Source organism: Ananas comosus, linkage group 19 (assembly GCF_001540865.1).
Source record: "Ananas comosus cultivar F153 linkage group 19, ASM154086v1, whole genome shotgun sequence".
In the NCBI taxonomy this organism is placed as follows: domain Eukaryota; kingdom Viridiplantae; phylum Streptophyta; class Magnoliopsida; order Poales; family Bromeliaceae; genus Ananas; species Ananas comosus.
Window position 1 is genome coordinate 4,741,500 of NC_033639.1, and position 15,785 is coordinate 4,757,284.

Here is a 15,785-nt window from a genome sequence, read left to right on the forward strand (position 1 = left end):
AGCCTTTTGGACCTCTCCCTCTTCCTCTCTTCTCTCTTTGAAGCTAACATAGAGGTAAGCTTCCAACCCTAGCTTATGAAACTTCGGGTTTTCGGGTTTTAGCTCTTGAGATGGGGTCAAATGGACCTCTAGCACCATGAATGGCGGGATTAGAGCTAGAATCTAGGGTTTTTGAAGTGGGTTTGCATAGTGCTAACCCTAGGGCACCCAAATTAGGGTTTTTGAAAAAATAGAGGATTGATCTCATTTGACCCTCCTCTAACCTAATTGATAGGTGTCTAAACGCAAGGGCAAAGTCGAATTTTCGATTCGTCAAGCGGGCGAAAAGATATTGGCGAAACAAGGCCAACCAAGCTTCATTTCGACCTAAGAGGCTGAGACGTCGTCGTAATGTTCGTTGGAGGGCATTTCTAGAACCTTCATACCCTCAAGAGGTGGGGGGTGTCCATCCCGAAGTAACCGGGTTTCTCTTTATGTCTAAGTTCTTTATATTGGTCATATATGAATATTATGCATTATAGGATTAGTAGATAGTTGCAATTCTAATTCCTTGCATGCTTCTTAGTAGTGTAACTTGTAAGTTGGACACATGGACTAGGGTAGAATGAGGATTGGGTCTTGTGACATGGAATCCTATAGTGGCATAAAGAACCGAACTTGGACATATGATAGCCTAGTAGAGTAGCATTGAACTAGTGTAGTAGAAACACTAATTGGACGAGTGGCATGACAACTAGTTAAAGAACATTACTACAATGACTAAACGAGTGGCATCGAGTCTAGTGTAGTAAACATGACATGGTTCTAGGGATAGTAGAAATCCCGGCATCTAGGATGCATTGTATACTGTGTAGCAGAGGCACATTGACCCTAGTAGACAGGGTATCCTCGAGAGGATTGGATCATACTCACTAGTCTGTTTTCGCTTATCGGTGGTTGCTCCACCGAAGCACGAGTCTCCGGAGTACTTCACTAGGGGCAGACGTAGTTGTCCCGCAGACGGTCTCGGTGTGCGAGTGCAGCTTCTCCTCACCTATGAGATTGAGAGTGAGTCGAGGGTTTAACCTATGGGTTGGCCAAGTATATTGGGTAATAAACATAAATGGCAAAGCAGAATTGCATCATTACCTTGATTTTAGACATAGTGTATGTTGTAGATTGCATTGCTATGTACCCTATATACTCTTGACATCATATCAGCATGATAGTAGTTATTGCATAAGTAATCTCATTACTATTGTTGAAGGCATGGTAGAATAGTTGCAGTTTACTTTTCTATCTATTTATCTACCTATCTGCTTATGCCTGCTTAGACCTAGTGGGAAAACCGGCGGAGCCGGCGGCCGAACCCACTGGGAACTATATTTATATAGTTCTCACCCCGTGTGGTTTTAGGGGACAGGTGCACACAGGGGCGACCCGAGCGAGGATCGCGGCAAGGGCATAGCGCCCTAAGTGAGTAGTTAGTAGCTTTCCTTTTTGCATATAGAGTACCCTCGTGTACTAGAAGATGTATATTTTGGATAGGCATTGGAGAGCTATGATGTATTTTGGGAAAAACATGTATTTATATTTTGGAAGATGAAAATGTAATGTAACCAAATGATGTAACTGTTGAATGGTTGTAATAGTTAGACTATCTCTCTTTATACGCTTGTATATTACTCATGGTTCTTACTCTTAGTTGTATTGCACTTGTGTGCCTCGTAATTGATCATGTATGTTATTTAAGCAATTCCTGGGCGCTTAATTGTACTTGATCAAGTTGTTTGGCCTTGGGCAGACAGGGGAGGTCCTGTCCGTTCGGCGTCCGTCCGCCGCGCCCGAACCGGACCAAATTGGTAGGGGTTTCGGGACGGGGGCGCGACAAGTGCGGTCCGCACGCACCTTGCCGTACCATGCCGACAAGTCGACACGACCCTATTCCACGGCACAAATCCTTGATCCAAGGAAGGTGAATATAATGGCCAACATTTTGAGTAGAAAACACTTCCATGTCGAGTTGTCGATGATGATTACCGAGCCGGATCGATTGGTTGAGTTTCATCGACTAGAATTGAAGGTGGTGCCTCCACGCATAGTTGCTCATCTTATGGCCTTGGTAGTGCAACCCACCTTAGTTTACAAAATCAAACTTAGACAATAGTTGGACCTACGCGATCCAGTGTTTGAGAAGGGCACGAGCCTCAATGCCTCGGAGAACCTAAGGCATAGGCCTCTCTGAGGCACGCGCCTAGGCTCTGCGCAAGGCGCAATTGAGGCACGCGCCACATGATGTTCAAGTTAAAAAGGCCTCGGGTTTGGGTTTTTTGCTATCAGATTTTATCAATATGTTCTAACTCGTAAAGGGATTTAGAAAACCCTATTGAAAACCCTTTCCTCCTTTCTCTTAGTTGTTCACTCTCTCTCTCTCTCTCTCTCTCTCTCTCTCTCTCTTTCTCCCCATCTCCCATCTCTCTCCAACGGCAACAAAGCAACAGCAATAAGCAGCAGCAGCAGTGGCTTTGGCGTGGTCTCTATACTCCAATTCTCCAAAAAATTCTATCTTTTAGTTCGTTTGATAGGATTTGATGTTTTGATGAGGTTTGTTTGTTTTTCTTCTTCATATTTCTTTGAATTGATGGGCAACAATTCTTCTCTTTCTTTCTTTCAGTTGCACATGTGTGATTCCTTTCTTGGGTTCTTTGTTCACCTCTTTTCTTAATTTCCTTTTCAAACTCTTTGACAACATTTATGCATGTGCTTTGTTTTTCTATGGTTATTTTGCCTTTTTATGACTGTTTTGGAATCTTTTTTATGTAGAACATTTAAACAATGCTAGTTAAGAGTGTTTTATTTTTATTGAATGTGCGCCTCACCGTAATGCGTCGTGATCTGTAATTGATCCTAGTTCATTCAAAATAGGTCTGGGAAGTTCCTAGGGATTCTTGATCAAGTTGTGGACTTGGGGATCATAGTACATAGGCAGGTGCTTCGATCCGAAATTAGTATAGTTGTATTTACTTTGTTTTCCTTTCATTCATTCATGGTAATTCATACTTGCTTGGATATTCTCTTTACTAGCTTATTATCCGTGATTGAGATTATAGCATGTTTTCTTGATGTTATTCATTTGTCATTGCTTATTCATTGATACTTGGGTAGTAAAGCATGGTCGCCTATTATGAGGTTTTCTGTGACGCTTGTGGGTACAGAACCTCTTTGGTTTTATTCATACTCTATGCGAGTTCTTCTTGACTTTTCGACATTGTTTGTGGACATCGTATTGAGTTGGAAGCCGACCCACAAGCCTAGGAAGCACCCGTCATGGTATATAGTGACTCATTTGGGCATAGGGGCAGGAGACCAAGGTCTATATGACAACGAGCATGGATTGGATATTATACTTGACGAACTGTCTATTCTTTTAATGCACAGCACATCCCCTTTAAGATATAATGTAATTGACTCTTTGTTACAGTAGCATTCATCGTTCAGTTTGTCATGCTCTGTTGTTGTTATCTTATTATGTTATTGTCTTCTTAGTTATCCATTTTTGTCAACCAATAGGTACGACTGCCTCCGATGGCTCGTGGTTAGTTTGCCTCTTAGACTATCTTCACGAAAAATTTATGTGCTTCAGAATAAGGAATTGTAAAAAACTTAGATAATCAATACCTTATTTTGAATCATGGAAGATGTTAGGTGATGTACTCAAAGATTCGTAAGGTTTTCGTTGAGTTTATGCAGTCTTTATTTCCGCTATCTTGTTTAATGTAGTATTAGATTATGTATCTTGGTTGCTTCGCACTGACACCGTGCAAGCATAAGTGCTGTGGACTTCTGTTTGTGCATATCTGTGCATGCTTCGAGTAGGTTTTCATATAAACTCCGCCTGTTCCTAGTTGCCAAACAAGAAAGATTGCACGCTAATCTACAACAAGTAGAAAGGTGAGTAAATGTTAATTTTGTATTGCCGCATAAGGATAGTCATACCACTAGCATGGGGCATGTCGGTGTGCCATCAACAAAATACGACACACCGGCATGCCTCGTATGAGTGACAAAAGATTGGTCCCTGTGATGTCTTCAATTTGAACATGGAATGAACACCTCCCTATAAGTTTTGAAAACATCCTACATAACTAGCAACTATTCTAACAGAAATAAAAGTACTTAACACTTCAAAATCTAACAATAACTTCCAAAAACATCTTGCATATACAACTGTTCTAATAGAACTAAGAGTTCTTAACATTTCAAAATCTAACAAAATGATTGACTGTTCTTTATCGAATTTCTTTCCTTCCTTTTAGCAACAAAGAGCCACATAAGCTATTGAATCCAAAAACTTATGGTGATAATTTTCATCCTATACTACAGATCGTAGCGACAAACTTAATTGGCAACCAAAATATAGTGCAGATAAAACAGCATGAAATTGCAAATGATTTTCTCTTCTCTTACCAATGAATCTGCTTCCATTCCAGCCACTCCAGAAAGTGAACCACAAAGCACACCCCCATCACCTTGCAAGCAGCGGTATAACTTCACACCTTCACGAACAGAAATATCTAATGAATCCATGCACCCACTATTAGATGAAACGGCTAAAACATATCTTCGGGCTAATTCAGGCCATGTGAGTTCATTTAGAGTTAGTATATCGATCTTTGTGTCTTTTGTAGAAAGGGAGCTGTCAATGTCTTTTTTTCTTCCCCGTCTTGGTTTTGATTCTCTGACTTCAATATTTGGATCCACAAAAATTGCAACCTTCTGCACTAGCTCATGTATAAGAAGTTTCAACAAAGAGGTATGAGCCTTTGCCAAAGCTATGCCACTGCACCTGCCAAGGGTGCGCTCTGCCAACTTAACCTGTGAAGCCTCCCTTGCAGAAGCCGTTTCAATAGGAATTAGCATTGGTCGATTCTCTCTACTAGCTGAATCAGAGTCATTAGTTGGCAATACGTTTAGGCAACTTCCATTTTCAGTAAATACCGAGGTTTGATCTCGAAAATGCTGAATTTCTTTTGCTTGTTTCTCCTTACTGGAGCCAACAGGCCATGGATCAATAAGTTCTTCTTCTAGAACCTCAAAAGATGGAGGATCCTTTAGACCAAAAATTTCATGAAAGCGCCATAGAAATTCCCATATCTATATAATGTAATAAAATAGTAAGATGTAAGAATAGTAATAGAAGAAACAGCCAAATAGACACAGAAGATACTTTCTCAAACAGTAAAGCATTTATTTTTGGGGTTTTGATATTTAGGTTCTTGAAAACTTATTTAATCACACATATACCCTTTTAAAATCTGAATTTACATATATACCACCCAATCCATAGCTTTCTTTTTTCTTTTTTTGCCTGTTTGTTAGGGATGCTTTCTCTGTGTGAGAAGGAATATATATATATATAAGAAATTAAGTTTTTGAAAGGTACAAACAGAAATTCAGATTTTACAGAATTTAGATTTTACAGTAATACATAATTGTATATAATTTACAGTGGTAAATGTGTAAATATCTATCTTATAAATGACGACTAAAGTACCTGAAAAACATCCCCAGCCAACTCAGCCGGAAGTTTACTGCTGATAGGTTTTCCAGGAGGAGGTCGGTGATCGCCTAAATGCTGTCCTTCAGCAGAATACTGCAGCCTAGGTTTGTATAAACCATATGAGACAACTTCGCCACATTTCTCTCCATTCTTCTGCATGGCTGAGAGCAACCCACTAGCAACAGTCAAGGATGTTGAAAAGCCACTCCTATCACTCAAAAATTGGTATTGTGCACAAGCACGGGAGCCCGGAAGGTTCTCAATGATTTCCTGCACAAAACCCACATCCAATCCAAATCTATCCTGGTTTAACCATTCTGCAAGTGAATCACATGTAGTTACCAGATCAGATTCATTCTGGACAATTTGAGGAATGCCATTACGTGCAAAAGAAGAGCTAAATCTCATTAAAGGACTAAAAAGCTCTATGTTTTGTTGATTTTGATTGCCGGGTTTTAATGACAAAAACCCATTATTGTGCCTGCAGCAAAACTGCAAGTTGCCTGATTGGTTGTACGCTTGGCGGCAGGCATCAACAAAAGTACGAGACAGAATCTTCCACACTGAAGACGGTGATTCCCCTTCTACATAGATTTCTCCAATTTGGTCCCTCATGCAAAGTCTTTTCTTCAAAGAACCCTCCGAACTTTTTGATTCAAAAATCATTTTTGGCGTGGGTGGCTTTTGCATATCCTTTTGCATAGAAGATTTATCCTTTCCTGTACCATTGAAGTCACTGCTAAAACACGACAAAAAATCTTGATCTATTTCACAAGGATCTATTAGGAGCATTGAAATTTCATCATCTTTATCCTTGCTTGCATCAAAAATTGCACTGCTACTACCTGTTCTCTCTGTGATATCGGCTTTACAAGCATTGTTATGTAAAAGAACAATTGATGCATTAGGGATTGGAAACTCTGAACAGGGTATCCTTCTCACCTTAAAGACAGGACCAGTATTTCCCCCATCAGAAACCTCACATTCAAAAAGTGAACCTGTACACTTATCATGCCAAACTGACGTAAATCCAACAGGCCAAATCTGCTTGCTGTCATGATAGGTCGATCGCAAATCAATTTGTCCCAGATCAATGACAAAGAAATCTTCATACTGAACAGGGAATTCGACCTAGAATTATGGTAAAAAGATGCAGGGTCAAATGCGAATTGTCATAAGTCTGTAGTGATATTGGAAAAGGCGAAGATAGTGAATAAAATCTTGTTTGAGTAGATATGACATAAACACTTAACAAAGTACATTTATCTATATGCACCAAGAAAGTGAGTTGCTTGTATCTGTAAGAAGTGCGGGTGCATGATGAATTGTTAGTCATCTGATATGGAAATATAATTTGATGCGGGAAAAAAATAGATGAGGGCACAACATTAGCAGAAGCAAAGATATTAACAAAAAGACTCTACTTACACCAAAGTGTCGAGACCCACGACTATCACTTTTATCCATAAGATATTTTGGAGCACTTGAGAAACTTCTGACACCCATGAAGCGAAATTCCATGGCTTCAGTATCTGATGATGGATCGGCAACACTGCTGTCCCTCAAGCAGTCTTGGTTTTCGGCAAAACTAGTTGACATTGAAATACTTGAGAAGTCTTTTTTCCTTCTACGAGTAGGCGGTAGTCTCCGTAATATGCCAGAACCATCAGTTCTATTATCTATGTCCATAGAAGTGAAACTTGAATTTATACCAACTTGAGAAAGATCAAATGCTGATACAAAATCATTTCTACCTGCAACAGAATAAAGACAGAGTGAATTACACTAGTCTTTAAGACTGCTTAATTCACAAGAAATCTGTCCTTTCCATATTTGTCAAAACTAAAGGAAAATATCGCCCTAATTTAACCTAATAATATTAAATTGTACAAAATTCTGCATTTTACTCAATATTTGAATAGCAAACGACAAATATTCCTATGATCGAAGACTTGAAGTGGAATTAGAGAACCTTACACCTAGACACTGATGTATACCTTCTGAACTTGATTTAAAAGCTCCAGTTATTGTACCAACATCTTCTTTAAAATAATAAGCATTCTTTGTGTGGGGGCTCAATTGTTGCAATGGTGCAATAAATCCACTCGAAAAAGCTCCATCAGGATAGTTTATTCTGCAAACATCAAGTACATAAGTTACTGGCACCAAATTTTTTCAATGAAACACAACCAGAACTTAACGGGGAAAGGGCCGTTTGGTTGTTTGCACAGATATGCTATTGTATTAAAAAGGTTCAACAGAAAGTTTACTAAGCATAACATGAAAATTAGAACAAACTAGATGGAAAGCAGTACCCATTGAAGTTGACCAGCGAAGTAAATTTGATAGAAAGACAACAGTGTGCTGTAAGCATACCAAATTATATATATACATACACACACACACATACATACACATACATGCATACATACATACATACATATATACGTATATATATATATACACACATACATACGTACATAAATACATATATACATACATACACACATTGAAGAGATCTAGATATATTTATATTTGTATGAATGTATGCATGTACAAATATAGATACATACATAAATATATATATATATGTATGCTATTAATAGCATAGAGGCCTCTATGCTACCAAATTGTTTTTGATGATAGGACAAATCCAAATTGACGATCGGCCCCGTTAGATATTGATCTACACAATTGGAATTTGGAAGTAACTAGAAACCAATTTTTATGATTTTTTGACATCGTTGGCCTACAGAACCAATAGGTTCAAAATGAACGGCTAAAAATAAAAATATCATAAAAAAACAATGATAAAAAACTTAAATTTCATATCATATATACTGATCTTGCTCTAATAGTGGGAAAGAAAAATTCTATCAAAATATCACTAGATTTGGATTGTTCTACACCGTTTAGAGAGAGAGAGAGAGAGAGAGAGAGAGAGAGAGAGAGAGCTAGGATGTTGTGCTCTTAGGAGCACGGAGGCCTCCATGCTCCTAAGTCATTTTCGAAGATGGGACTTCCAAATCGACGATTAGCTCTGTTAGACTTAATCTAGAATATTTGAAGTATCTAGAAAATAAATTTTGTAATTTTTCAAAATCATTTGCATAGCAGTTGAAAAGGCTCAAATCAATGGCTAAAAATAAATATCTCACAAAAAGTGATGATACAACACTAAAATGTTAGATCAGAGGTATTGATCTTGTCGTAGATATTATAAAGAATTTTCTATTAAAATTTTACCTGATTTGAATACTTCTACACCATTAAATTGGAAAAAGGCTCACATCAGCCTATAAAATTGTTGATTTTGAACAATTGAAAAGGCTCAAAAATCAAAATCAGTGTATTAAATAAATATCTCACAAAAAGTGATGATAGACACAAATTTTAGATCAGGGGTATTGATCTTGTCGTAGATATTATAAAGAATTTTCTATTAAAATTTTATCTGATTTGGGAATTTCTATACCATTAAATTGAAAAAGGTTCACATCAACCATTAAAATTGTTCATTTTGAACCCTTCCAAACACTAGACAAATGATATCGAAAAATCACAAAATTTGTTTCTAGATACTTCAAATACTCTATATCAAGTCTAACGGAGCCGATCGTCGATTCGAAAGTCCCATCACCAAAAACGACTTAGGATTGAAGAGCCCTCCATGCTTCTAAAGCACAGTATACCGCCTATATAGATATATATATATATCAGACAAACAGACAAACAATTCAGAGAAGGTACGAAAGAAAATCTATCAGATAACTAAGGAGAGGATATCAATCAGCATGACGGCCTGAGAACACCTGGGGCAAGTTTCAATCAAGAGTAGTGCATTGGCTTAACTTGTATAATGATGATAGGAAGTTTACAAATTAAATTTTAAGAAGAATAGATCTATAATGCCTACATGGAACACGTCAATATTCTTATGATGTAAATGTTTTCCATCTTTAGACAACTATAGATGATAGAATATCATTTCGTTCTCCCCACAAGTTTGTTTTCGAGACTCCCATGTAAGATTCTTCCTCATGCCTGAACTTCTAACACTTGTGGAATGTTCTCGCACTGCTAGGTACATATAGTAAACAGCATATACCAAACAAGTGATCTTACGAAAAAAATCACTATCACCATTGAATCCGTTTCGAACTTCTTTCACTTTGAAAGGTCAGGAGAAAAAAATATCAATAGCAGTTCTGACAGTAATGGCACTTGTCTATTCAAGCCCAGTCATAATCTAAGTCAGCAGTGAGACAAACAAATTTGAAAACTTGATAGACCTTTAATTTGAGCCTCCATTTAGCCAATTACTCTTTAGAGTATAGCCAAATTTAGGTTTAGGCAGGTACTTATCTGTCAATAATCTTAGTTCAGTCAGTAACGGATTATTACAACACTAATCATTCCACACTATTATCACAAATATTAATGAGCTACTTCGACCAGTCACATTCTGAAATTTGTTTCCTAGCTCTCAGTACGTTCATCGAAATTCCTCATTGAGACATTATAGTTGAAACCAGTTGGCCACATATCTTTATGTCCTCTATTTCCCTATTTGAATGTCAATCTAGGTATTTTGCTCTAATTAATAGCTTTTGCGAGGTAAAAATTTGTGAAGGCCTCTCATGCTTCCTCTCTTTGCATTACTGTACAGATTCCTTTAGGAAATTAATCTATTTCAATGTCTGTAGGTGGACATATTTATTATTTTATATATAATTAGATTTAGCAGAATAAACGATGTACGGCTTCTCTTTCATATTTCTCTCTATTGGTTACACTTACATAATGGTCCGATATTTACTACTCACAATTTGTAAAAGGGAGAAATGAAAAGAAAGTAATTTGATTAAGGACTACCCAATGGTCACTTGTTAAGAAAGCAAGTTGAAATAGTATCCATAAAATAAGTTGATAAGCTCTATTTTAATATGATACAGAAAAAAACCCCATTTCTAGTAAGTACATGATTAAGATCAGCTAAACACGAGACACCAAGTCTTGATCTCTTTCTCATACTGACAAATTCCGAATTAATTCTACTCTGAAGCAATTCAAACACCAACCATATTACTTTGATCCTATTGATTGTAGCATGAGAAGAAAAGTGAGGATATCATATTGTACTTACAGGCAATAGTTTACAACATATGCGTAATTAAGATCCTCAAAAAAAAAAAAAACTTCCTGTTTGACTAAACAACTTCTGCTGCACATTCCTACCCAACAAAAGAGACACTATATACCACCATGTCTAAACAGCAAAAGGAGCAATTAGCAACACAACGACAACTTGAAGCTGAGCAAATTGGCAATGTAACATATCGAGGATCAGAATAGGAGAAAAGGCATTCAACCTTTCATTCCTACCCAAAAATGATATCCAACAAAAAGCTTATAAAAGGCTCAATCACCCTACCCAAAAACAATATCCAACAAAAGAGACATCCAACCTTTCAGTCCTCCAAATTTACAATGTTAGATCGATTAAGAATAAATTCACATATTTGGGTTCAACTTTATTTCTTTCCTATTTTGTTCTCCAATATCAATACTCTTTTAGATTAATATATTGCTTCTTAAGTTAGCATCCATTTCTTCTCGCTGGAAAACATCCATCTTACCTATAGAATAACACCTGCAGACTACTGCAAAAGGATAAAATTGTTAATTACTAAGGCAAGGCATCAAAAAACAGTTACGTATTCTTTGTCCCTTCTACTCAACATTTTTTTGGTTTCTCCCCCCCTTTTTTTTTACTCAAACAGTTTTCAGCTGGAATCACCACAGCTCTCATTTTGACATTACATTTTATGATTTACAATTGTTGAAGGAGGATTATTAACAAATATTAAGTTTAATGGAGAAAGGATTCATGTAGGTAACCTCAATTAATAGGGACAAAAGGTTGATCTTTTTCATACACTGCCAACCTCTTCTTTTTTTAGTCTGCCAAAATAAAAGAACGTTATTAAAGCATTTGTTCAAAGTAAAATTTTCTGCCTTTCCTTTATCCACAGTCCACACTATGCCATTTCAATCATCTTTGTGAACTTTGTACATGTTCCAATGCTATATCATTTTAATCATAGATCTCTATTTATCTTCCATTCAATGACAACTATATCTAAACTACCATCCTTACTCGCCGACTTCTCTCATTTTATAATCAGTCAGTTAAGCATTTCTTACTGAATTGCCATGCAGAACAAAACATCAACATTTCCAATACAACCATTTGATACAGTGTGACTCGACAAAACAAATAAGGAAATTTCATGATACTTTAATATAAGGAAACTTCGTGCTGTCTCACCAAGTTAATCATTTTTGGACCACAAAAAAAAAACCCCTAATATGCAATCAATACAGAAAAAAGACATGATAATTTAGGCATATTTGGCTTACTTATTCTGGTCAGGGAGTCATAATCTTTCACTTATTTCCACAAAATTACAGCTTAATCTTTGTGACAACAGTTCCTGTACATGGTTTGAAGTTTTGCAAATACTTTAAGCTGAAACTGACATGTCATCGAATCGCACTCTATAACCCGAACATTTCATGAAACTATTTAATTGGCAATGTTCTATAATCAGAACATTTCAAGCAGCCATTTAATTTGCAAGAAGTATAGTTAGCACCGTTTCTTTGTATGTCAACTGATCAGAATTCAAAGGTATTTCAACTCCATATTTGCAAGAAAAATTACAAATCACCACATTTGAATGACAAAGATTCAAAAGAAAATCAATTTCACCAGAGAAAATAATTTGCGAGTGCTATTTTGGTGCGCGTAAGGAGCATAAATAAGAATATACAAGAGTTTAGATTCTTCTTCAGTACAAGTACATCATTTGGAAACTAGCCAACGGAAGAATATCTAGAATAGATTCTGCAAATGATTGGGGTTCATATCATCTCAAGAAAGAAAGAAAATAAGAAGATAATAAGGAATTTACGAAACAAGGCTCCCATATAATCTAGTTCACACAAAAAGAAATTAATTAAAGTTCTATGAACGAGTCTCCTATTCATTACTTACACCCATTAATTTGAATACTTGCAACAGCATACCACCTAGATAATGTGTATTTCCATTTACGTACTCTCCCAAAATTCTAGTTGATATGGTTTTCTTCAACAAAACTGGCAGAGTTCACAAATGTCTAATTGGCCAAAAAGAAGACAGCAACTAACCAAAAGGAATAGATATTTTTCTTCTAGTGGTTCCAAAACCTTATTTCCTCCTCTTTCTAGGTCCTTGTAACAAAACTTCAGTTAGATCAAGCCAACTTGATACATCAAAATATACGAAGGATGATGCTGTATGGCATGAAATCACAGTTAGCATAACATAGACAATGCACAATGAATTGAGTGCTAGAAATGAATCGCACGGATGCCCACAACCAGCATACATGAGATCAACAAATAAAGCATTTATGCAGAATCAAGAATTCAGGCAAAAGGATGCAACTGAAGCACTCCAGCTTATCTACAACTAGTAAGAATGCAGGATTATACATCATGGAACACTAGCGTCGTGAAACTTCATCAACATCTCACTTAATGGATTAGCTAGCATACTAACAAATCATGAAACTAATTGCCCGAATGCTCAAGATAGTATTAGAACCCTATTAATTTAAAATGTGAGAAGATTTGTTATGTATATTATTATCGAACTTAATTTGAAGAATCGTGATTTCAACCATCGAAAAGTTCGAAAGTCAGTGACCTCTAAAAGGAAAGTAAAAGATATGTCAATGTATGTTATCATATAAATCCTGCAACTACGATCCTGAAGTCAATTAACCAAAGTGAGTCGTTAATTTACGCATGACAACAAACAGCCTGCTTACTGTAAAATTCTACGAATTTGTCACTTTCATAGTAAGAAGCTCGAACCAAAAACACGTCTAAGGCATCAGACAGAAAACATGCGGCATTCTGTAGTTCAGAACAAACCATAATCAGCCCTCATAAGATGGGAGAGGGCACAAAAGCATCTCACAGAAGTCCTATCTACTTCCATCGAAGCATTAGCAGTAAATATTCATCATTAACGGTCAAACATACATTTAATTAACTAGATTGTCCAGATATCTACATTGCAAAAGACATATGACTAATTCTCGTTTCTTCATCAGTAAAGAACTCTGCAATGTTTTCTCCCTAGAATGTCACTAATATGTCTAAAAGTAAAATCTGAGCAAGCATAAAAGGGATATGTCAGCACTACAAAGTCTACTGGTAGCAAGAAACAAACACCATTGAGCGAAATAATTTAAAAAAAAAAAAAAGGATGGTATCTTTATGAATAAATAAGCTTTGATATGCCTGTTACAGCCGCCGTTCCTGCTACAAGGGAGCTCCTCGTGGCCGTCCCCTTCGCTGAGGGGCAGGGCGTTGATGTCCAGCAGCCGCGCCGCGCCGAGACTCCACCGCTTTGCAGGCGCCCCGCTGGCCTCGCAGGCGGGGCAGATCCAGTCCTCGGCGCGGCGCGCCGCCCGCGGTTCGCGGAGGCAAAAGAGGTGGAACCCGCGCTCGCAACCGTCGCACACCATGGTAAACTCCTGGACCTCCGGGAGCCCGCAGAGCGCGCACGGCTGCGGCGGCGCCCCGACCCCGGCCTCCCCCGGGAACTCCTCCGGAAGCCCCGCCGCGGGCGCCACGGCGGCGTGGTAGCTGCACGCGAGGGCGTACGCATCGAGGGGGGACGACCTCGCTGCGGCGGCGGCGGCGGCGGCGGCGGCGGCGGTGGCCTCGGCGGTGGGGGTCTCGCACGAGGACGGCGGCGGCGGGATCTCGTTGAGGTCGATGGAAAGAGGGGCGGGGCGCTTCGCCTCGGCGCGGGGGTCCATCAGGGGTGCGGGGTTCCCCACGGTCGCATTCTCCTCCACCGAGAGGGGTCTAGGGTTTCCGATCTCCCGGGATTTATCGAGGGTTTCGCGGGGAGGATGGGGCGAAGGAGAAAAAAGAAGAGAGGTGGACGGGGAAGCAGGAGAGACTAGAGCGAGCTTCTTTTTTTTATTTTTTTCTTTTTTTCTTTTTTTTTCTTTTTTTTTGGCTGTTTGTTAATTTCGAGGCGGACGAGAAGAAAAGGGGAAGGGGAAGAGATTGGAGGCTCGGGCGGCAGCGGGGACAGGAATTTCTATTCATGACACGTGGAATATTTGGAGGAGGTTTGTACGATATTTGGTATTTGTACACGATAGGGGATGGGATGGATTGTCGAGCGAGAGTGGCAGGGCGTGCGGGTTTCATGTGACAAAGCGAACAGATGTGGTAGGATAGGCTGCGGAGGGATCGAACAGCCGATCTAGTTTTTTGACATATGAGGACTCGACACGTAGCCGAGACTTGAACCGCTCCAGGTGGGCAGGAATTCTAAACTCTCACACCTGCACCACCTTGTCAATAATAATAAACCAATCACATTTCTTTTTTTTCAAATAAAAATATAATAAAAATATTTTTTTATAATCACGACATATGTCTCTAAAAAGGGATATTTAATTAGTTTGTTACGCCACGTCACTAATATATCTGGTGTATTCTAGAATTTTTCTCCGGTGGGCCGCATTGGAAGGTTGCAAATGTGTCTCGATGTCCAACCCGGTAGAAAATGTGGCTCCATGTCCAACCCGGTAGAAAGAAATAATTGCGTGCACCCAGTGCCCGTACGTATCGCACCACACACCTAAAGGGCGTGTTTGGTTCGAAGTCGAAATCTGAATCAGAATCTGAATCGACATAAGTTGAAATCGGAATCGGAATAACTCATTACCTAATTTTATTTGATTCATCACTTGAATCAGAATCGGAATAAATCATTCTCATTGTCGGTGTTTGGTTCATGTAAATATAAAAAACGTAATCAAATTAATATACTAAATTTATCTTTATAATATATTAATTTAAATTCAAATTAAAAATTAAATATTAAAATTTTACATCAAAATTTTAAATTTATTTTTTTAAAAAAATTAAACTTAGAAGTTGAGTGGATAATTCAAAATATAAAACTAAATTTCGATTTATTCAAATTCAAACTTAAAATTATAATTAAAATTTTAATTTGAATCCATAAATTTAATTTAAGTTTTAAATAAAATTTTATATAAATTAAAATTTAATTTAAATTCAAATTCATAAGTTAGATTCGAAATACTTCATTAAATTTTAATTTTTAATTCAAGTTCAAATTAAAATTTAAAATTATAAA

The 15,785-nt window shown here is 37.8% G+C and overlaps 1 protein-coding gene across 3 annotated transcripts in view; it reads right to left on the reverse strand.

Annotated features, from left to right (window-relative positions):
* Positions 1-14,631, reverse strand: part of LOC109725266 (methyl-CpG-binding domain-containing protein 9) — a 45,387-nt gene extending 30,756 nt beyond the window's left edge. The window contains exons 1-5 of one of the 3 annotated variants that reach the window (XM_020254381.1): positions 13,898-14,631; positions 7,537-7,673; positions 6,968-7,218; positions 5,534-6,670; positions 4,447-5,133 (exon numbers count right to left, since the gene is read on the reverse strand). In XM_020254381.1, coding sequence (XP_020109970.1) covers positions 4,447-5,133; positions 5,534-6,670; positions 6,968-7,218; positions 7,537-7,673; positions 13,898-14,421 — 2,736 coding nt within the window. In that variant the 5' untranslated portion in view covers positions 14,422-14,631. Of the gene's footprint in view, positions 1-4,446; positions 5,134-5,533; positions 6,671-6,967; positions 7,294-7,536; positions 7,674-12,754; positions 13,857-13,897 lie in introns of those variants that run through there. The other 2 variants (XM_020254379.1, XM_020254382.1) reach the window with 2 other exon arrangements.